This window comes from Eulemur rufifrons, chromosome 1 (genome assembly GCF_041146395.1).
Source record: "Eulemur rufifrons isolate Redbay chromosome 1, OSU_ERuf_1, whole genome shotgun sequence".
In the NCBI taxonomy this organism is placed as follows: domain Eukaryota; kingdom Metazoa; phylum Chordata; class Mammalia; order Primates; family Lemuridae; genus Eulemur; species Eulemur rufifrons.
The window spans coordinates 56,630,119-56,651,257 of record NC_090983.1 but is presented as its reverse complement, the minus strand read 5'-3'; the positions used below and the strand labels follow the sequence as shown (position 1 = coordinate 56,651,257).

The window sequence follows — 21,139 nt, the reverse complement described above, 5'->3', positions numbered from 1 at the left end:
CACCTGTAATCCTAGCACTCTGGGAGGCCAAGGCAGGAGGATCACTTGAGATCAGGAGTTTGAGACCAGCCTGAGCAACAGTGAGATCCTGTCTCTACTAAAAACAGAAAAAATAAGCCAGGCATAGTGGCATGCACCTGTAGTCCCAGTTACTCGGGAGGCTCAGGCAGGAGGATTACTTGAGCCCAGGAGTTTGAGGTTGCTGTGAGCTATGATAATGCCATTGCACTCTAGCCAGGGCAACAGGGAGAGACTGTCTCAAAAAAAAAAAAAAAAAAAGTGGTTGCCTCCAGGAAGCAGGACAAGTGGACCAAAGAACTGTCATTCTTCTTTCAAAACTTTTGGTGTTGTTTGATGTTTTAATTCCATGTACATATTACTTAAGAATAAAAATTAATTTTAAAGAAAAAATGTAAAAAGATTATGAAATCAAATAAAAGCAACATTCACAAGGTATTACCATTTATTGAGCACATATTAATGACACAACAGATCACTAAATATAAATCACCCCACTCATTCTTCACAACCACCATTTTAAGGATAAGAAAATAAATTCATTTTTTTTAAAAAATCTCATTTTCTTCTCTCATTCATGCATGAGAGCACATAAACAATACAACCATACCAAATATAGCTACCCTAAAAGTACATATTCCCGTAGAAAACCAACTTAATAGCAACTTGTTTTCTACTCCACTATTCTTTTTACATCCCAAATATTTTAATAGCAAAGAATAAAGATATTATTAAAGATATTAAAAGATAAATATTTTAATAGGAAAGAATACATCTCTATAATGCATTCCTGGCAACCAAAGTCTAACTCTACAAATTTAAAAACTTGTACTCCACTATTTTTTTAAACAATATATTAGATATTAGGCATTTTCAGGCACAGAAAGACAAATATTGCATGTTCTCCCTCATATGTGGGAACTTAAAAGGAAGATAGCAGAATCGCATAGTGGAAGTGTACTGGGCCCATAATAAAGATGATGACATGGCAGTAGAGAGTAGAATGATAGTTATCAGAGGCTGGGAAGAGTGTTGGGGGGTGGGGAATGCACAAGCATACAGTTAGATAGAAGGAATAAGTTCTAGTGTTTGATAGCACAGTAGGGTGACTACAGTTAAAAACAATATACTGTATATTTCCAAATAACTAGAAGAGAAGATTTCAAATGTTTCCAACACATAGAAATGGTAAATGTTCGAGGTCATAGATAAGCCTGATTTGATCATTACATATTGTTGCATTTATCAAAATACCAGACATATACCCCCCAAATATGTACAAATATTATGCATCAATAAAAAAGTTAGGCATTTGACTTTGTACATTTTTGTACTTTTAACTTACAAAAAACAGTCTCCTGCTTTCATGTATCTCTTCCTTTTTCTTTTCTAGTTTTTTTCTCATTTCTATTTCATATAGTGAATTCTGTCGCTTTATTTCCTCAGCATCTTTTTCTTCTTGTTTTTTCCTTCTTTCTTCTTCTTCTACATGTTCCTTTATTCTAAAGCAAAAACATAATTATAATTGAAAGTAAAGCAGAAAAATAGGTTATGTTTTTAAGAAATGAATTAATAAAAGATTCTAACATGGGATGATCTGAAGCTGCAAAGAACTTGCAAATTTCTTTGAGAAAAGAACAAACATTAAACAGTAGTGACTAATACTAATCCATCTTGGCTAATCCAGAATTGCCAATACTTTCCTTTCCTCAAAATTTATTTCATGGGGCGTGGTAGTGTGTGCCTGTAGTTCCAGCTACTCAGGAGGATGAGGCAGGAGGATTGCTTGAGCCCAGGAGTTTGAAGTGGCAGTGAGGTATGATGATGTCACTGCACTCTAGCCCAGGCAACAGAGCAAGACCCTGTCTCAAAAAAAAAGCTGAGGGTGGTGATTCATGCCTGTAATCTGAGTACTTTGAGAGGCCAAGGCAGGAGGATCCCTTGAGGCCAGGAGTTTGAGAACAGCCTGAGCAACATAGTGAGACCCTGCCTCTATGAAAAAATAGAAAAATTAGCCAGATATTGTGGCACATGCCTGTAGTCTCAGCTACTTGGGAGACTGAGGCAGGAGAATCACTTGAGCCCAAGAGTTTGAGGTTGCAGTGAGCTATGATGATGCCACTGTACTGTAGCCCAGGCAATAGAGTGGGACCCCAACTCAAAAATAATAATAACAAGGAAGTTTGAAATATCAGGAGAATTACCAAAATGTGACACAGAAACACAAAGTGAGCACATGCTGTTGGAAAAGTGGCGCTGATAGACTTGCTTGATGCAGAGTTGCCACAAATCTTCAATTTATTAAAAAACAAAACAAAACACAGTATCTGCAAAGTACAATAAAGTGGAGCATAACGTAATTACAAATTGTAGTGTTATAAAGAAAATAAAAGATTAAGCAAAAGAATAATGATTGAGTTATTTAGATAACTTTGGACGGAGCTGTACTCTAAGATAGAGAAGCACTCTCTGATGAAGAATGGGACAGTAAAATTCCAGACAGAAGAAAAAGCATGTAAGAAGGCACTGAGCCAAACGAGGGTTTGGCAGGTGCTGGAGGCCCTGGAAGGAAGATCAGTGTGACAGAGGCATCACAACTAAGGGAAAGGAGTGGTAGAGAGGAGGTTGAAAAACAGAGGCCGGGCGCGGTGGCTCACGCCTGTAATCCTAGCACTCTGGGAGGCCGAGGTGGGCGGATCATTTGAGCTCAGGAGTTCGAGACCAGCCTGAGCAAGAGCGAGACCCCACCTCTACTAAAAATAGAAAGAAATTGTATGGACAGCTAAAAATATATATATAGAAAAAAAATTAGCCGGGCATGGTGGTGCATGTCTGTAGTCCCAGCTACTTGGGAGGCTGAGACAGGAGGATCCCTTGAGCTCAGGAGTTTGAGGTTGCTGTGAGCTAGGCTGACGCCATGGCACTCACTCTAGCCTGGGCAACAGAAAGAGACTCTGTCTCAAAAAAAAAAAAAAAAAAAGAAAAGAAAAATAGAGAAGGCCAGATCACACAGGGCCTTGCTGCAGATGATCAAATTTCCATTTTGTTTTAAAATGAATAGAAATCCATTGAAATGTTTAAGGTACGAGAATATGACCTATTGTCATTTTAATACAAAATTTTTCTTGATGACAACTGAAGAAGGAACTGGGAAATAAGACAGTACGTGAAGCCAGTTCAAGAGGCTGATCTAACAAACCATGCAATATATGTGTGGCCTGTACTAAGAAGATAGCAGTAAATTCAAGATTTATTTTGGAGAAAAAAAATCAACATGAACTGCTATTATATTTGATATGGAAGATAAAAGCAAATGAGGAATCAAGGTGGATTCCTAGGTTTCTGGTTTGAACAACTGGGTGGGTAAGGATGCCACTGGAAAGTCCACTGTCAGGGTAGGGAATCAATAATTCTAGACATTTTAAGTTTGAGATACCTTTGAGACATTGAAATGAAGATATCAGGGAGGCAGCTGATATATGAAGCTGGGGCTCAAAAGAATTGGTTTAGACAGATTTAAATGCCAGATTTAGGATGGCATTTAAATCTATAAAATGGATGAGATCCCTTAAGCCCTCTTCTATTTCTACTCTTTCCCTAGATGATCTTTATCCAGGGAAAAGTGATGCAAACTATCCTATAATGATTTTTTCTTCTTTTGGGAAGCTGGTGGGATTAACAGATAGTAGTTAGTGAGTTTTCTTAAGCAAGATCAATGAGCCCTTTATAAAGAAAGGCTAACCTAATAATAAAGGAGAGCTATGCAGTATCTATAGATGCTCTGTTAAGTTTCAACAATTATGTATAAAGTTCTTGGTCAAAATCCCTCTATTTGGAGATTTTGGTGTCACTATGGTCCCTTATTTGCTTCATCCCTATGCCTATCATACCCACTGGGTTATGAGTCACAGGTAGACTCTTATACCAAAGTCCCATAGTGGAATAAATGGCCCAGGTCTAGAGCCTAGAGATTGTCTGGAAAGTGTGTGAAAAAATCTTACTTTCAGGCACAGGGCCAGCAGCTGTGCTATGTGTTTCAATTATCTATTGCTGAGTAACTAAATATTCCAAAACTTAATGGCTTAAAACAATAAACATTTATTATCTCACACCATTGCTAAGAGTTAGGAAACTGGGAGTGAGTGAGTCTAGTAGTTCTCAAGACGATGCAGTCAAGATGCCAGTGGGGCTGTAGTCATCTGAAGGCTTGAGTGAGGATGGTAGCTTGCTTTCATATATCTGTTGTCAGGAGACCTCAGTTCCTTGCCACATGGATCTCTACACTGAGCTACTTAAGTGTCCTTACACTGTGGCAGTTAGATTCTCCAATAAGCAACCCAACAGAGATAGCAAGGAGGAAGCCACAATGTCTTTAATATCCTCATCTTAGATGTCACCTACCACCATTTCTGCCACATTCTACTCCTTAGAAATGAATTACTATGTATAGCCCACACTCAAGGGCATAGGAATTAGGTCCCATCCTCTGAAAGAAAGAATATCAAAGAATGTGTGAAAATATTTAAACCACCACATGGCAATTCCTGGGTAGCACTTGGTAATATAATTAATAGGGCATGCAAGGCTGGGCATAGTGGCTCATACTTGTAATCCCAACACTTTGGGAGGATCACTTTGAGGCCAGGAGTTTGAGACAAGCCTGGGCAACATAGCAAGACCCGATTTCTAAAAAATATCTTAAAAATTAGCTGGGTGTGGTGGTGTATGCCTATAGTCCTAGCTACTCAGGAGGCTGAGGCAGGAGAATTGCATGAGCCCAGGAGTTCGAGGCTGCATGCCACTTCATTGCAGTCCAGCCTGGGAGAAAGAGCAAGACCTTGTCTCAAAACAAAAACAAAAACAAAAATACGGTATGCAGAAAGAGTCTTGCCTCTTGGCATTTTGCAATTTCCATTTCTTTATGATTAAAATAATTAAAATGTGGTCTTTGCCCAAAGAGGAGAGTCATTCCAAATTCTGGCAGACATTAAGGCACATGGCCTACAAAGCACACCATGACTTGTCCTAGCCCATCTCTCTAACCTCATCTTTGACAGTGTCCCCTTAGTCCTCTACAGCAGTGGTCCCCAATATTTTTGGCACCAGGGAATGGTTTCATGGAAGACAGTTTTTCCACGGACAGGGGGAGATGGGGGTGGGGTGGGGGCGGAGGCAGAGCTCAAGTGGTGATGCACAGACCTGTTTTCCCAACAGGCCACAGACCAGTACCTGTCTGCGGCCTGGGGGTTGGGGACCACAACTCTATACTACAGCCATCTCAGCTACTTGTAGTTCTCCAAATCTACCATAGTCTACCTCACTTCTGGGCCTTTACCTGTGCTATTTCCTCTGCTTAAAATACTTCTACAGTCCATTCTTTACGTGGTTTATTCCTACTCATTCTTCAGAATTAAGTGCAGGAGCCAATCTCTTCTGAAAACCCTTCTCTAGACTGGGTCAGATATCCATTTTACATGCTTCCATACACCCTCTACATATTTTGCCAAAATATTAATATTTACCATTATATTCTAAGTATTTGTTCCATTTTTGTATGCTCCTCTACCAGATTGTGAACTTCTTAAGGAAGAAGACTGTATCGTTTTCATCTCTGTATTCTCAATGACTAGAATAATGACTGGCAAATGGAGGTTGTTCAGTAAGTGTTTGTATGAATGACTGAATGAATATACTAATGAATGAATAAATTACCTATTTTGAAATTTTGCCCCTGAATAAACTCTTATAATTCAAGAAAGGAGAAAGAAATTCTCTTTTGCATGTCTTTTCTACCACATGGTCCTCTGTTCCCAACTCAGGTTAATACCAGTGCTACTATTCCAGTTCTATGATTTAAAAAGGCTTTTGATGGGCTCATCACCTTTATTCCTAATAGTATTTTAAAGTAACATGCCTTCCCCAGAAGGCATCTACAAAACTGATACATGAATCAACATTCAACAGGATACAACTTAGTGATAATTTTATACACATATATTTTTAAAAAATTATAATAATAGATTTATATTTTCCTATGTTGTCTTCAATTACAGAATTAAGTATTTCTTATTAAATTTAAGATGTAGGACTTCTCAAAAAAATTGGCAACCCAAGCTTACATGTTGAACATCCTTCCTCTACTAATTCCCCACAATGCAACCAATATAATGGGGGAAATTCTATACCATTACTAGAAACTAAACCCTGGATCTTACCCTGAATTTTCATGAGATTTCTGGGGAAAATAAGGCAGCTGAGAGTGCACTGAGCATATGTAACATTTGGCCACCATCCACAAGGACAGAGCTCACCGTGAACAGTTAAGTAAAGGAATTTACACTGACATCAGAGCCTGATGAACATTTCCTAGACTGCACTGAAGATATACCAAGAAACAAATAAAACAAATCCTAAACCTGCTTGAACCTCTAACCTATTGCCAAATACCACACACACACACACACACACACACACACACACAAAATCCTGTGGCCTAAACACAGCCTACATACAAAGGCTCTAGGTGGGTGGATGGCCTGTGAAGGTGTTGCTGGGTAGCTTGCTGGAGATCAGACTGCTCTTTGATTATCTCTGAGCTGCAGTATAGAAGAGAGATTTCTCAAACACAAGTGACTCATTGATCAAATATTTGACTCCCTCTGCCAATGGCTTTGTCCCTTACTTGTACAAACCCTTACACTTTATACTGCCAAAGACAAAATTACAATAAATCCAAAGGTTTCTCTTCTCTTTTTGCTATGGACTGAAATAACTGAAAAATACACAATTTGGGAATATATGTATCCTGAGAATTGATGTCTATGTCACTTAGACACATGATTTTGAGAAATAATTTTATATATGACAAAGTGAGAAAAGCATTTAATAAAACAATATAGTTGTTTCAATTTCATTTTATAAAATATGGGTATATGTGCTCAGGAAAAAAGTCTGTATCAGTAGATCAATGATTGCCAGAGGCTGGGGATGGGGTATAGAACTTAGTGCAAAGGGGCATAAGGGAACTTTCTGGGGTGATGGACATGTTCTATGTCTTGATTTGGGTGGTAGTTATGCAGCCATATGCTTTTTAAAAGGCAAATTTTACTGAACGTAAACTGTATCTCAATGAGCCTGAAGCCTCCACCATAAAAAAAAAAGTCTTACTGATATACACCAAAACAATAATAGTAACTTCCCACTTTCATGGACATATACTCTGTTCCATTGTTGTTGAGGTTGTTCATATGACTTGCTTTAGACTCATGGTAGGCCAAGTATAGGTCCTTGTCCTTTGACAGTTTAGCCATATTCTTGCAATTTTATGCTTGCTCTCTTCCATCTCTGTCAATAATACATAAAAAGTTTCCCCCAGGTGGCTTTTTCATCCTGGACTTCAGAATGAATACACATAGAGTGAATCAGAACCCTCCCCGACAACAATGAGCAAACCCAGCCAGTCCTCCAGCTTGAAGAAAAGCTGCCCATCTAAGTCCAGCCTAGATCAGCCAACCCTAGCTAACCCACAGATGCATGAGAAATAAATGTTTATTGTTGTATGCCACTAGATTGTATGACTGACTGTTACGCTGCAATATTACTGGAGTAGTAACCAATACACATCTCTGAGTAATGAAGTGATAGTGATTTTTAAACTCTTTGTACTTTTCCTGTTGAATATTTTAGCATGTATTTCTTTTATAATCAGAAAGAAACTATATCCATTTATGAGAAAAAGAGAAAGGTACAAATTTATGTACACCTACTGTTTTAGATGATCTTTGGCAAGAGCCACTCTTTCTCTGTGTCGTTTTTCTGCTTTTTCTTGTTCTTCTTTGAAAGCTTTTTCAGTATTGAGTTTCAATTGTTCCTCCCATTTGTTATCCGATTTTATCTTACTCTTTTGGAATTCAATCTGAGCATCACGTTCTTTCATAACTCTACTAAGAAGAAGTCCTGACTGCAAAATAAAATTACAGTATTTTAAGAAAATAATGTCAAATTATGTATAGATATGTTAAATATATATAAAAGTACAACAAAACCCAAGTAGTACATGAAAGTTTTTCACTCTTTCTGTCTGGTAGAATTGATATTGCTTTGCATTTTCAATGGCCTTTTTTCTTTCTCCTTGTTTATAGATTGCTTCTTCCACATCAAGAACTTGTCTTTCTGCCTCTATTTCTTCATCACGCTTCTTTTTGGCTTCAAGTTTCTGTTCTTTCATTCCCTATAAAAAGAAAAAAGCAATTTTTTGTTTTCATTTTTCAATTTTATCAAAATTTAATATTATAATGTGATAATTTGAGCTTTCATTATGTCTTTAGTATATTTGCATATTTCATTAATAAATAAAAAATGAGGTTACACTTACAAGCTAATTGTTTAAATTGAATTTTTTATAGGTTAACACATTTACATGGTTCAAAATCCCAACATATTACCAAAATCTACAGTGAACTTCTCCTTCCAATCCTAACTTCCATCTGCAATCTCCTTTCACTCGAAGATAACCACTATTATTACTTTTTTTTTTTTTTTTATTTCATCTTATTGTTATGGGGGATACAGAATTGCAGGTTACATACGTTGCCCATGCACTGCCTTTCCCCCCAAGTCAGAGCTCCAGGCGTGTCTGTTCCCCAGGTAGTGCGCGTTGCACCCATCATGTAGGTATATATCCCTCCCTTCCCCACACCCCCTTCCCGAGTCAGCACCTTCAAGCGTTACCATTCCCCAAACGGTGCACAATGCACTCATTGTGTAGGTATACCCCCATCCCCTCCCCCACCCCCCACCTCAGTCTGATATCAGATTGGTGTCGTTCCCAGATGTGTATTTAGGTGATGTTCAGGGAAACCAATTTTCTGGTGAGTACATGTGATGCTTGTTTTTCCATTCTTGGGATACTTCACTTAATATAATGGGTTCCAACTCTCTCCAGGAGAACCATAGAGATGTTGTATCTTCATTATTCCTTATAGCTGAGTAATATTCCATGGTATACATATACCACAGCTTACTAATCCAATCATGTATTGATGGGCATTTGGGTTGTTTCCACATCTTTGCTATTGTGAATTGTGCTGCTATAAACATTCGGGTACATGTGTCTTTGTTACAGAATGACCTTTTTTCCTTTGAGTATATGCCCAATAATGGGATTGCTGGGTCAAATGGCAGGTCTACTTGAATCTGTTTAAGATACCTCCATAATGCTTTCCACAGGGGTTGCACTAGTTTGCAGTCCCACCAGCAGTGTATTAGTGTTCCTGTCTCTCCACACCCACGCCAACATGTGTTGTTTTGGGTTATTTTGATAAAGGCCATTCTCATTGGGGTTAAGTGATATCTCATTGTGGTTTTGATTTGCATTTCTCTGATGATTAGGGATGTTGAGCATTTTTTCATATGTTTGTTAGCCATTCTTATATCTTCTTTCGAGAAGTTTCTATTCATGTCATTTGCCCATTTTTTGATAGGGTTGCTTGATTTTTTCTTGCTGATTTTCCTGAGTTCTAAATAGATTCTTGTTATCAGTCCTTTATCTGATGTGTAGTATGCAAAAATTTTTTCCCATTCTGTAGGTGGTCTGTTTATTCTCGTGACTGTTTCTTTGGCCGTGCAGAAGATTTTTATTATTGCTTTCTTATGTTTACTTCCAAAATTGCTTTCTATAATTACATAATAAATATATATCTTACTACTAATTACATAATAAATGTATATCTCATACTATTTTGCTCCTTTAAAACACCAACAGTACCATATTTTATATGCCCTTTTATACCGCTGAGAAGTCTACTCAATGTTCTACTTCATATGAGGGCTTTCTTTTCCTCTATTGGCCATACTTTCTAGGTCTTAAGAAAACCTTACTTGCCCTGATATACTGAACATATTCTATGATTTATGTCAAAAGTGTTACTGTTTTGGCCGGGCATGGTGGCTCACGCCCGTAATCTTAGCACTCTGGGAGGCCGAGGTGGGTGGATTGTTTGAGCTCAGGTGCTCGAGACCAGCCTGAGCAAGAGCAAGACCTCGTCTCTACTAAAAATAGAAAGAAATTATATGGACAACTAAAAATATATATAGAAAAAATTAGCCAGGCATGGTAGCGCATGCCTGTAGTCCCAGCTACTCGGGAGGCTGAGGCAGGAGGATTGCTTGAACCCAGCAGTTTGAGGTTGCTGTGAGCTAGGCTGACACCATGGCACTCTAGCCTGGGCAACAGAGTGAGACCCTATCTCAAAACAAACAAACAAAAAAAAAGTTTTACTGTTTTGCCCTTTAAATATAGGTCTTTAACCCAGATGAAATTCATTTTTCTGTATTCTGTATTCTGAATCTTCTGACCCATGAATGTACTATCTCTCTCTATTTATTTAGGTCTTAATTTCTGTCAGCAACATTTTATAGTTTTCAGTGTATAGGTCTTATACATCTTTTGTCAGATTTATCCCTAAGTATTTCATATTTTTGATGTAATAGTAAATGATATTTTTTAAAGTTTCAATTTGCTATTGTTAGCTATAGAAATACAATTTTTTCTTATATTGATCTGTATGTATCCTGCAACATTGTTAACCTCATTAGGTCTAGTACCTTTGCTGTAGATTCCAGCAGAGTTTCTACATAGACAATCATAGCATCAGAAAATAAAGACAGTTTTAATTCTTTCTTTCCAGTCTGGATGCCTTTTATTTTTTTTCTTGACTTATTGCACTAGGTAGAACCTCCAATACAATGTTGAATAAATGTAGTGAAAGTGGAAATTTTGCTTTTTTCCTGATTTTAGGGGGAAAGTATTCATTCTTTCACCTTCAAGTATAATACTAAGTGTCAGGTTTTTGGAACTGCCCCTGATCAAGTTTGAAGTTGTCATCTATCCCTACATTGTTGAGTATTTTGTTTTTTTTTTGAGACAGAGTCTCACTCTGTTGCCCGGGCTAGAGTGAGTGCCGTGGCGTCAGTCTAGCTCACAGCAACCTCAAACTCCTGGGCTTAAGCGATCCTACTGCCTCAGCCTCCCGAGTAGCTGGGACTACAGGCATGCGCCACCATGCCCGGCTAATTTTTTGTATATATATATTTTAGTTGTCCATATAATTTCTTTCTATTTTTTAGTAGAGACGGGGTCTCACTCTTGCTCAGGCTGGTCTCGAACTCCTGACCTCGAGCGATCCACCCGCCTCGGCCTCCCAGAGTGCTAGGATTACAGGCGTGAGCCACCACGCCCGGCCCATTGTTGAGTATTTTGGTTCTTTTAAAATCAGGAATGAATGCTGGATTTTTTAAATGCTTTTTGGGGTATCTATTGAGATAATTATGAGGTTTTTATTTTCTAGTTTGTTAATACTGTGAATTACATTGATTGATTTTCAAATATTAAACCAAGCTTGCACTCCTCAGACAAACTCCCATTGGTCATGTTGTATCATTCTTTTGATGGATTTAATTCGCTAAAATGTTGTTAGTTTTTTTATCTGTGTTCCTAAGGGATATTGTCTATAGTTTTCTTGAATTGTCTTTGTCTGGTTTTGGTATCAGAGTAATGCTGTTTATTGTCGTGATGCAGGATTGCACAGAAGGACAGGGAGCACTTGAAACTATCAGGAACCAAGGCAGCCTCTCTTTATTTTTGCCTCTGATTTATGTCTGTCTGTTTCTTTCTCTCTCTGGAACTATATAATGCTTTTGCTGTGCTCCTCTCTGTGCTTCTGCTAGCATCCCTCCACCTGAGAGATAAAATAGCCCAGTTTAGTTCCATATGCCTAAATGAGAAACTACTTTGAAGTGGGGTGGTGTGTCCCCTGACTCCTTTTATTATCTCACTTGGGGAGAAATGCTGGGAAAAGTAATCTTTCCCTGCCCTTCACTTTCCTCCATTGTTTGAGGCACTGAGAGGCAGAGTTATTTTTTATTTTATAATAAAATTATTATAACTACAGATAAGCATAAGTTCTGTCTAAAGAGTCCTTTTTTTTTTTTTTTTTAAACATTGCATGTTTCCTTTGTTGTGATATACATTATTTATCTTTGGGAAGGGACATATTAATAGAAAGCTTGTGGTACCTTGCTTTAGGAACAATATTTATAATTTATTAATTCTTTTTTTTCTAGAAGAAGGAAGAATGATATCATAGCTAATATCATATGTATAACATATTACATTCTCAAAAAGGAAAAACTATAGGGAAAGAAAACAGATTACTGGTTGTCAGGGACAACAGGCAGAGGAGTAGTTGGCTATAACAGGGCCTGAGGGAGTTTTGGGGAGGATGGTATTGTTCTATAAGTGACTGTAAGCATTTGTAAACTGTACACTAAAAGGACATATGTAAATTATAATCTAAAAAACTTGATTTTTAAAAAGCCCCTGGTACATAAAGGAATGGGGGGATATGGGATATAGCCTGTATTTTTTTATACATTACTAGCACACTATGCATAGTGATTTATACCTCCATGGGTGTTAAGAAGAATAAATGAAGATTGATCTTACCAGCAGCAAGACTTACTATAAACCCCTGGTAGTTAAAACTGTGGTATAGGTACAGAGATTTAACAACAAAATAATAGGCTAGAAACAAACCCATGTTGTGACAACTAGTAATGTCTTCAAAAAGAATTTAAAAAAAAGAAACCCATGTTATATATAGGAACTTGGTATATGACATAAATGTCATTGCAAATCAGAAAGGAAAGGATGGGAATTCAATAACTGATACTGGGATAACTGGTATATTTTCAAATAAAATACCTAATAAAGAACTTGTATTAGAATGTTTTTTAAATTCTCTAAACTCAATCATAAAACAAACCTAATTTTAACACAGTAAAAGATTTGAATAAACACTTCACCAAAGAAGATATACTACTGGTAGAAAAGAAGTTCATGAAAAGATGTTCAACATCTTTTTTTTAATTTCAATGAACTCCAAATCCACTGGACAACATCATTTTTAATTAGAGAAATTAAAATTAAATTTCTCTAGAGAAATTGATTTAATTATGGAAATTTAAATTAAAACTATAATGAGATATTTCACGCCTATTAAAATGTCCACAATTAAAAAGACTGACTATACCAAGTGTTGGTAAGAATGTAGAAGAAATAGAACTCTCATAGACAACTGCTGGGAATGTACAAGTACAATTACTTTAAAAAACAGGAAGTTTCTTACTAAGTTAAATAAATACTTACCAAAAGACAGCTATTCTACCTACATAAAGATATTTATCAAGAGAAATGGAAGCATATGTCCACACACAGACATACACATACACATGAATACACATGAATGTTTACTGAAGCTATATTCATAATGGCCAAAAAATGGAAACAACTCAAATGTCAACCATCAACAAGTGACCAGATATACAAATTGTGGTATATTTGTACAATGGAATACTACTCAGCAATAAAAATGAATGAACAATCAATACACACAACATGAATGAATCTCAACATAACTGTGCTGAATGATATCTATGATAATAGGAAGCAGATCAGTGGTTACCTAAGGATGGGGAGGAGGGGCAGGGGGGAGTGAGAATGAGTAAAACAAGGCATGAGGAAACTTCTGGATGACGAACATGTTCATTATCCTAAATGTCATGATGGTTTTGGGGGTGTGTACATATGTCAAAACTTATCAAATTGTACACTTCAAATATATCCAACTTATTGCATGTCACTTATACCTAAATAAAACTATTAAAAATGTGTTTCAATGGACTTTATAATATTTTACATGTATAAATAATTATAAAAGAAGTATAAAAGAGTACTAAGAAACAAATAAGTCTTCAGTACATGTGTACACCTGGATAGTTAATACTCACTGCATATGTATTAGTCCAATGTTTCACCACTTCTTGGGATCGAAAATGCATTTCTTTCTTTGCCTTTCTTTCTGCACGAAGACATGCTGCTTCTCTTGTCAAACTGTCCAAGCTATCTTGAATCCTTTTCCATTCATCATGTGGAATTATGGTCACCTGCTGGAGATCTACTTTGCTGGGTAGAAGAGGTGGATAGGGAACTTGATCTTCTTCAGAGTTTCTTATTTCTAATAAGTTTTAAACAATGATTATTAAAGACTTTCAGGAAGAGTTTAAGTGACATTTTTTCTCAGAAATTTCTATACCTGGATTTGTTACCTGGAAATTGTTTCAAATATTTAATTTATTCTGGTTATCTCAAGAACAGCCAGGATTAAATGAAAAAATTACAAGGCCTTGAAATCAGAAGACATACATTGGAGTCCTTGATTGGTCATTTGCTTAATGTATAAACTTGGGCAAGTCATTTAACTTCTTGGAATCTCGGTATCCTCATCTTTAAAACTGAGATCAATAATAGCTATTCCAACAGGTTTTATAAAAGCATTTTTCAAAGTTAACAAAGTGGCAGTTTATAAATGGATAACTTTGGGGATGTTCATCTCTTGGGGTTGTAGGCATTGTGACTGACTCTGTTCAACCTCTTCCCCACAAAGCAGTAGCAACACAATTTGGAGAAATGACTACAGTTCCAGGATGGGCCTATTTAGCTTAAGAATACTTGCATCTCCCTGCCAATAATTATTTTTTGAATACGCAAAGAAATAGGACAAAGGGTTTACTTGCGACCTTTGTTTATTTTTTATTTTTGCTGGCTGCCCTGGCCCTGCAGGAGCTAGCTGAGGCAGGAAGTCACGTAGCAAAGGGGCCTCGTATTTGTAACTTTTAGAAGTTTTTCCTTGTTCTTCTGGGAGAGAAATCCAAAAGACTTTCAAGCTAGATATGAACAAGAAAGCAAGAAAGACAGATGGGCAGCCATCCTATGACCACAAGATACCATGTACCTGAACCTTCACCACTGTTGCCTCTGAAATTGGTACACTTTTGCTGCCATTTTCTCCAAAGAATTAATTCAACATGCTGTTTGCTTCCTTATATTGCTCTTTTCAGAATATAAATCTTGCATATGTAAAGACTCTGACTTAGTCCTGGTCCAGTGCTTTCACTCTCACTGCAAGAGAGGCTGAAAAGATGAAGTCTGCCTTCCACCTTAAGGAGGTAAGACTTGTAAGGAAGGAAACTCACGAAAATAGGAAAGGCATTTGAATAATAATGGGTAGCCACAGGCATAAATAACAAAGGTAGGATAGCACAGTGGGTAAGAATGTGGATTCTGGAGTCAGACTATCTGGACTTTTTCTGAACATACCATATATTAACTATGTTAATCTAGAACTGGGCCACCGAAGTTGGGCCAAATTATCCCATATCTTTAAGGATCAGGAGGGCCCTGATTGATACAGAAGATTTCATATATCTCCACTTTAATCCACTGTGTTGGTGTTGAGTTTAATTCTCAGAGGGAAATCTTATTTCCAAGATTCCTACCTCACAGCGGCTCTTGTATGATGCTAGTAGAGGCTGTTAGGCAAGTTAAAGTAGAGAGGGTAGGCCACAGTTGAAAGGAACAAAAGAGAGACAGATGGACAGACAGGATATAAATAGGTAGACTCTCAAGCAGTAGAAAGGGGACAAAAGCAGTGGCAAGTGACCTAAACGTATTTAAAATCAGTCCATGTGCCTGCCATATTGACACATTTTCCATGGATTACAAAATCTTTTTTATTGAGATTTATCATATAAAGGGTAACATTCAGTGGTTTTTACCCTATTCACAAGGCTGTGCAACTATAACTATTATCTAATTCTAGAACATTTTCATCTCCCCAGAAAGAAACTGTACCCATTAGCAGTCATTCCCCATTTTCTCCTCTTCACAGCCCCTAGGAACCAAACATATTTTCTGTCTCTATGGATTTGCCTATTACAGACATTTGATATACATGGACTCCTACAATATGTGGCCTCTTATATCTGGCTTCTTTCACTTACATGTTTTCAAGGCTCATTCACATTGTAGCATGTTATCAGTATTTACTTGTTTTTTATGGCTGAATAATATTCTATTGTGTAGATGTAGCACATTTTGTCTATTCATCAGTGGATGGACATTAGAGTGGTTTCTACCTTTTGACTATTATGAATAATGCTGCCATAAACATTCATGTACAAGTTTTTGTGTAGACAAATGTGTTTTATTACCTTTGGTACATACCTAGGAATAGAATTGTAACTCCATATTTAACATTTTAGAAAGTGCCAAATTGTTTTCCAGAGTGGCTGCACTATTTTACATTTCCACTAACAACATATGAAAATTTTAATTTCTCCACATCCTCCCCAAGACTTGTTATTGTCCCTCTTTTTTATTTTATTTTTTTTAAAAAAAGAAAAAGGTGTCCCTCTTTTTTATTTCAGTCATCTTAGCGGGTATGAAGTGGTATCTCACTGTAGTTTTGATTTGCATTTCCCTAATGGCTGATGATGTTGAGCATCTTTTCATGTCCTTATTCGCCATTTGTATATCTTAGTTGGAGAAATATTAGTTCAAATCATTTCCCATTTATAAAATGGGTTGTCTGTTTTTTTTTTTTTTTTTTTTTTTGAGACAGAGTCTCACTCTGTTGCCCAGGCTAGAGTGCCGTGGCGTCAGCCTAGCTCACAGCAACCTCAAACTCCTGAGCTCAAGGGATCCTCCTGCCTCAGCCTCCTGAGTAGCTGGGACTACAGGCATGCACCACCATGCCCGGCTAATTTTTTCTGTATATAATTTTAGCTGTCCATATACTTTCTTTCTATTTTTAGTAGAGGTGGGGTCTCGCTCTTGCTCAGGCTGGTCTCAAACTCCTGAGCTCAAACGATCCGCCCACCTCGGCCTCCCAGAGTGCTAGGATTACAGGCGTGAGCCACCGAGCCCGGCCGGTTGTCTGTTTTTATTACTGAGTTGTAAGAGTTCTTTACAATCTGGATACTAGACCCTATAATATATATTATTTGCAGATATTTCCCCCCATTCTTTGGGTGTCTTTTCACTTTCTTGATAGTGTCCTTTGATGCACAAAATTTTTAATTTTGATGAAGGCCAAATCTATTTTTCTTGAGTTGACTGTGCTTTTGATATCATACCTAAGAAAGTGTCACCTAATCCAAGGTAATAAAGATTTATATCTAAGTTTTCTTCTAAGAGTTTTATAGTTTTAGCTTTTATATTTAGGTATATGATGCATTTTGAGTTAGTATTTATATATGGTGTGAGGTAGGGAGCCCAAATTTATTATTTTACATATGGATATCCAGTTATCCCAGCACCATTTGTTAAAAATATTATTCTTTCTCCCATTGCACTGTCTTGGCACCCATGTCAAAATTCACTTACTACAGATGTATGGGTTTATTTCATTATTTCAATTCCATTTATCTATGTCTATCCTTATGTCAGTACCACATTGTCTTGACAACTGTAACATTTTTTTTCAGAGATGGGGTCTCACTATGTTGCCCAGGCTGGATTGCAGTGGCTATTCACAGGCATGATCATAGTACACTACAGCTTCATACTCCAAAATTTCTATTTGGTTCCCTGTTATAATTTCTCTTTATTGATATCCTGTATTTGGTGAGGCAGCATTATTTATACTTTCCTATAGTTCTTTAGGCATATTTTTTTAGTTCTTTGAACATATTTACAATAGCTGTAAAATAACAAAATTTTTTTTCTAGTAAATCCAACATCTAGGCATCTTCAGGGACAGTTTCTATTAAAACTTTCTTCCCATGTTTGGGCCATACTTTCTTATTTCTTTGCATTCTTCATAATTTTTGTTGAAAACTGTACATTTTAAATATGTGTCAAGAAATAAGATTGTGGCCGGGCACGGTGGCTCATGCCTATAATCCTAGAACTCTGGGAGGCTGAGGGGGGAGGATCACTCAAGGTTGGGAGTTCAAGACCAGCCTGAGCAAGAATGAGACCCCATCTCTACTAAAAAATAGAAAGAAATTATCTGGACAACTAAAAATATATAGAAAAAATTAGCCGGGCATGGTGGCGCATGCCCGTAGTCCCAGTGACTCGGGAGGCTGAGGCAGAAGGATTGCTTAAGCCCAGGAGTTTGAGGTTCCTGTGAGCTAGGCTGACACCACGGCACTCTAGCCAGGGAAACAGAGCAAAACTCTGTCTCAAAAAAATAAATAAATAAATAAGGTTGCTACACACTCAAAGTTCATTGCTGTTTGTTTGGTGACTTTTCTGAACTAATTCTGTAAAGTCTGTATTCTTTGTTATATGTGGCCATTGGAGTCTCTGATTGGTTAGCTTAGTAGCCAGCTAATAACTAGACAGAAATTTCCTTAAATGACTGGAACTAATAAGTCTCCCAGTCTTTGCCAAAGAGCTCTCTGTGAGTATTGAGGCATGCCTTCAATGCTCAGGCAGGGAGTTTACGAGTCCATCTTAGCCTTTACTTTTTTCTTACACAAAGCTTCAAGGTCAGTCAGAGTTGAGAGCTTAAGGCATTTTTAGGTCTTTCCTGGGGATGTGCATAGCTCTGTACGTACATTTGGCCTTCTTGATCCCCAGGAAAAAGTCAAGAGCTTCCCAAAGCCCCCTGTGGACAGACATATCATTTCCCAGCTATTCGTTTCAAGTTTTTTGGTCAGCTTGTTGTTTGCCCTCAACTATTATCACTGCTTGTCTTAGTCTGTAGTCTGTGCTGCTATAACAGAATATCTGAGACTGGGTAATTTATAACAAACAGACATTTACTGGCTCATGGTTATGGAGGCTGGGAAGTTCAGTACCATGGAGCCAGCATGTGGCAAGGGCCTTCTTGCTGTGTCATAATATGATTGAAGGCAGTACATGGCAGAAGGGCAAAGAGTAGGCAACAGACAGAGAGTGAAAGGGGGTTGAACCTGCCCTTTTATAAGGAACCCACTCCCAAGATAATGGCACTAATCTACTCTGCCCTGGTGGCCTAATCATCTTTCATTAGTCTCCACCTCCCAACATTGTTACATTGGGGATTAAGTTTCCAATCTGCTTTTTGGAGAGTCACATTCAAACCAGGGCACTGCCTAAGGCAGCTGTGATGTTAACAATTGCCACTGATCATTCTGACAAATATACCTGGTGTGCTCTAAACCAGATCAAATAACAAAGAGCCTTATAAGTGAGATGTTTGAAGGAACTGTCAGACATGTCAAATAACAGATATCTGGGAAATGAGTTTTGGAGGGGGCCAAACTCTGTTCTGCCCCCTTTGCAAGTTGCTAAGTCACTAGTTTTCACTGCAATTACTGTGGTTTTCTAGGCTACCATGGGACAAGGAGAAAAGTAAGGGACTAGGGCAAGTTAAAATGCTAAAAAACTTGCTGTTTTTATCAAGATTCAGCTGGTTTTCTTGAATAAACACTTCCCAGACTGTTGCAAACCCTTGGTTATTTCCAGAGCTCTGAAAAAGTTAATTTTGACAATTTTTGACAGTGTTCTTGTTGATTTTATGGAGGAGAGGATTTTCAGAGATCTTTATTCCACCACTCTGGCTGATGTCACCCCACTAAACATAATTATTCATTTTACAAATAATTTTCTACATGTTTGAGCCCCTCTCCTACTTCATCATCCTCCAAATGGAGATTATAATTTAGCAGTGGGGCTCAGATGGAAGCTTTTGAGCCAGCTGCCACAAAATGTTATTTAACACTGTTAGGCAAATCTAAACCATCTAGTATTGCGTATATAGGAAAGTGAATATGTGTGAGTAAATGTGCTCTTTCAATACTTGCCATATCGGTACAGGCGCACGCGCTCTCTCTCTCTCCCCTCCCCCCCTTTTTTTGAGACAATAGTCCCGCTCTGTTCCCCCAGGTAGAGTGCAGTAGCGTGATCATAGCTTACTGCAACCTTAAACTCCTGGGCTCAAGCGATCCTCTTGCCTCAGCCTCCCAGGTCGCTGGGACTACAGGTGGGTGCCACGATACCCGGCTAGTTTTTCTATTTTTAGTAGAGATGAGTCTCTTGCTCAGGCTGGTCTGGAACTCTTGACCTCAAGCAATCCTCCCACCTCAGCCTACCAGAGTGCTAGGATTACAAGTGTGGGCCACTGCACCCAGCCCAGTCTCTCTTTTTTTACATGACAAGATTCTCTGGGGCTACTTCATAAAGCCTTCACTGCACAAATACTAGTGTCCTTTAGTGTCCCACTAGTGGTGAGAGCATGGGAGGCTCTCACTCTGCATCTGGCGCAGGGGGGCGCTATTGCTACAGAAGCGCAGGGAATGACATGAAGATAGTTCAAATTCCCAAGGTTTTAGTTGTCACCATGACAACATTAAGTGCTAATTTACAGATTTAAGAAACTGTCCTAGTTGGAATTGAAAAGAGTTTCATCTGAATTACAATACCTTATGAAACTTTACTTTTTTAAACTCTATAAAATCAAACTTTACCTTCATTTTAGAGGTGAAGGAAAAGGAAAGGAGAGGAAAGGAAATTTAGATACTTCCTTCAAAGACTTTAGTAAAGACCACTTTAGGTTTTGCAGCACAGCCAAGATTCTAAAGAGGTCATTGATATTACCAGTAGTTACTCCAGTACAGTCAGTGATTAACAAAGCTCAAGCGTGAGGGAAGCAAACGCCCGACTCTGGGAGCTGCAACCACGCAGTTTTAAGATCTGACGAGCCGTTGTGTTCTCTGATTTCGTATCTTTTCTCCACTCCTATTTCTGTAAACTTTCTCCCACCCACCCCCACTTCCCCTTTTTCTTTTCCACCCATTCATCTGAGGGCAAAACGGTTTAACTTCCACAGAGCCCAAAGATGCTTACTGAGGATGCTTTCAACTTGGCGCCCATTTCAAAAGGCAACCGAAGCCCTCATTTGGCACCCTCGTCTCTCACCCTTTGCCTGGGGGCCAAAACCAACCCCTGTCCCAAGATGGATCAGTTTAGCTCACCAGTGTTTTCCTTCGCCCGTCCACAGCGGCGCCGTCCAAACCGCGCCAGCATCTGTGACGAGGTGCCCATGGCGCTCCCAGACCTCGAAAGGCAACTGCGGCGCCAAATGTGGCTGACTCCTGCCGGCGGAGTGTTTCTCCGCCACGCGGTCGCTTAGCAACGCCGCCGGAAGTGACGCCAGCCGTCGCCGAGGAACGAGGAACGCGCTGCAGTCGGCGGGGGCGCTAATGAACGGCGGCTGCGCTTGCACCCGGA

The 21,139-nt window shown here is 38.3% G+C and overlaps 1 protein-coding gene across 1 annotated transcript in view; it reads right to left on the bottom strand.

Moving 5' to 3' along the window:
* The window catches only part of CFAP210 (cilia and flagella associated protein 210), a 35,689-nt gene extending 14,666 nt beyond the window's left edge, over positions 1–21,023 (bottom strand). Inside the window, exons 1-5 of the mRNA XM_069471519.1 lie at positions 20,884–21,023; positions 13,867–14,093; positions 8,075–8,248; positions 7,785–7,978; positions 1,364–1,520 (exon numbers count right to left, since the gene is read on the bottom strand). Of these exons, the coding sequence (XP_069327620.1) occupies positions 1,364–1,520; positions 7,785–7,978; positions 8,075–8,248; positions 13,867–14,093; positions 20,884–20,953 (822 nt within the window). The 5' untranslated portion in view covers positions 20,954–21,023. The remainder of the gene's footprint in view (positions 1–1,363; positions 1,521–7,784; positions 7,979–8,074; positions 8,249–13,866; positions 14,094–20,883) is intronic.
* Between the last annotated feature and the right edge of the window lie 116 nt (positions 21,024–21,139).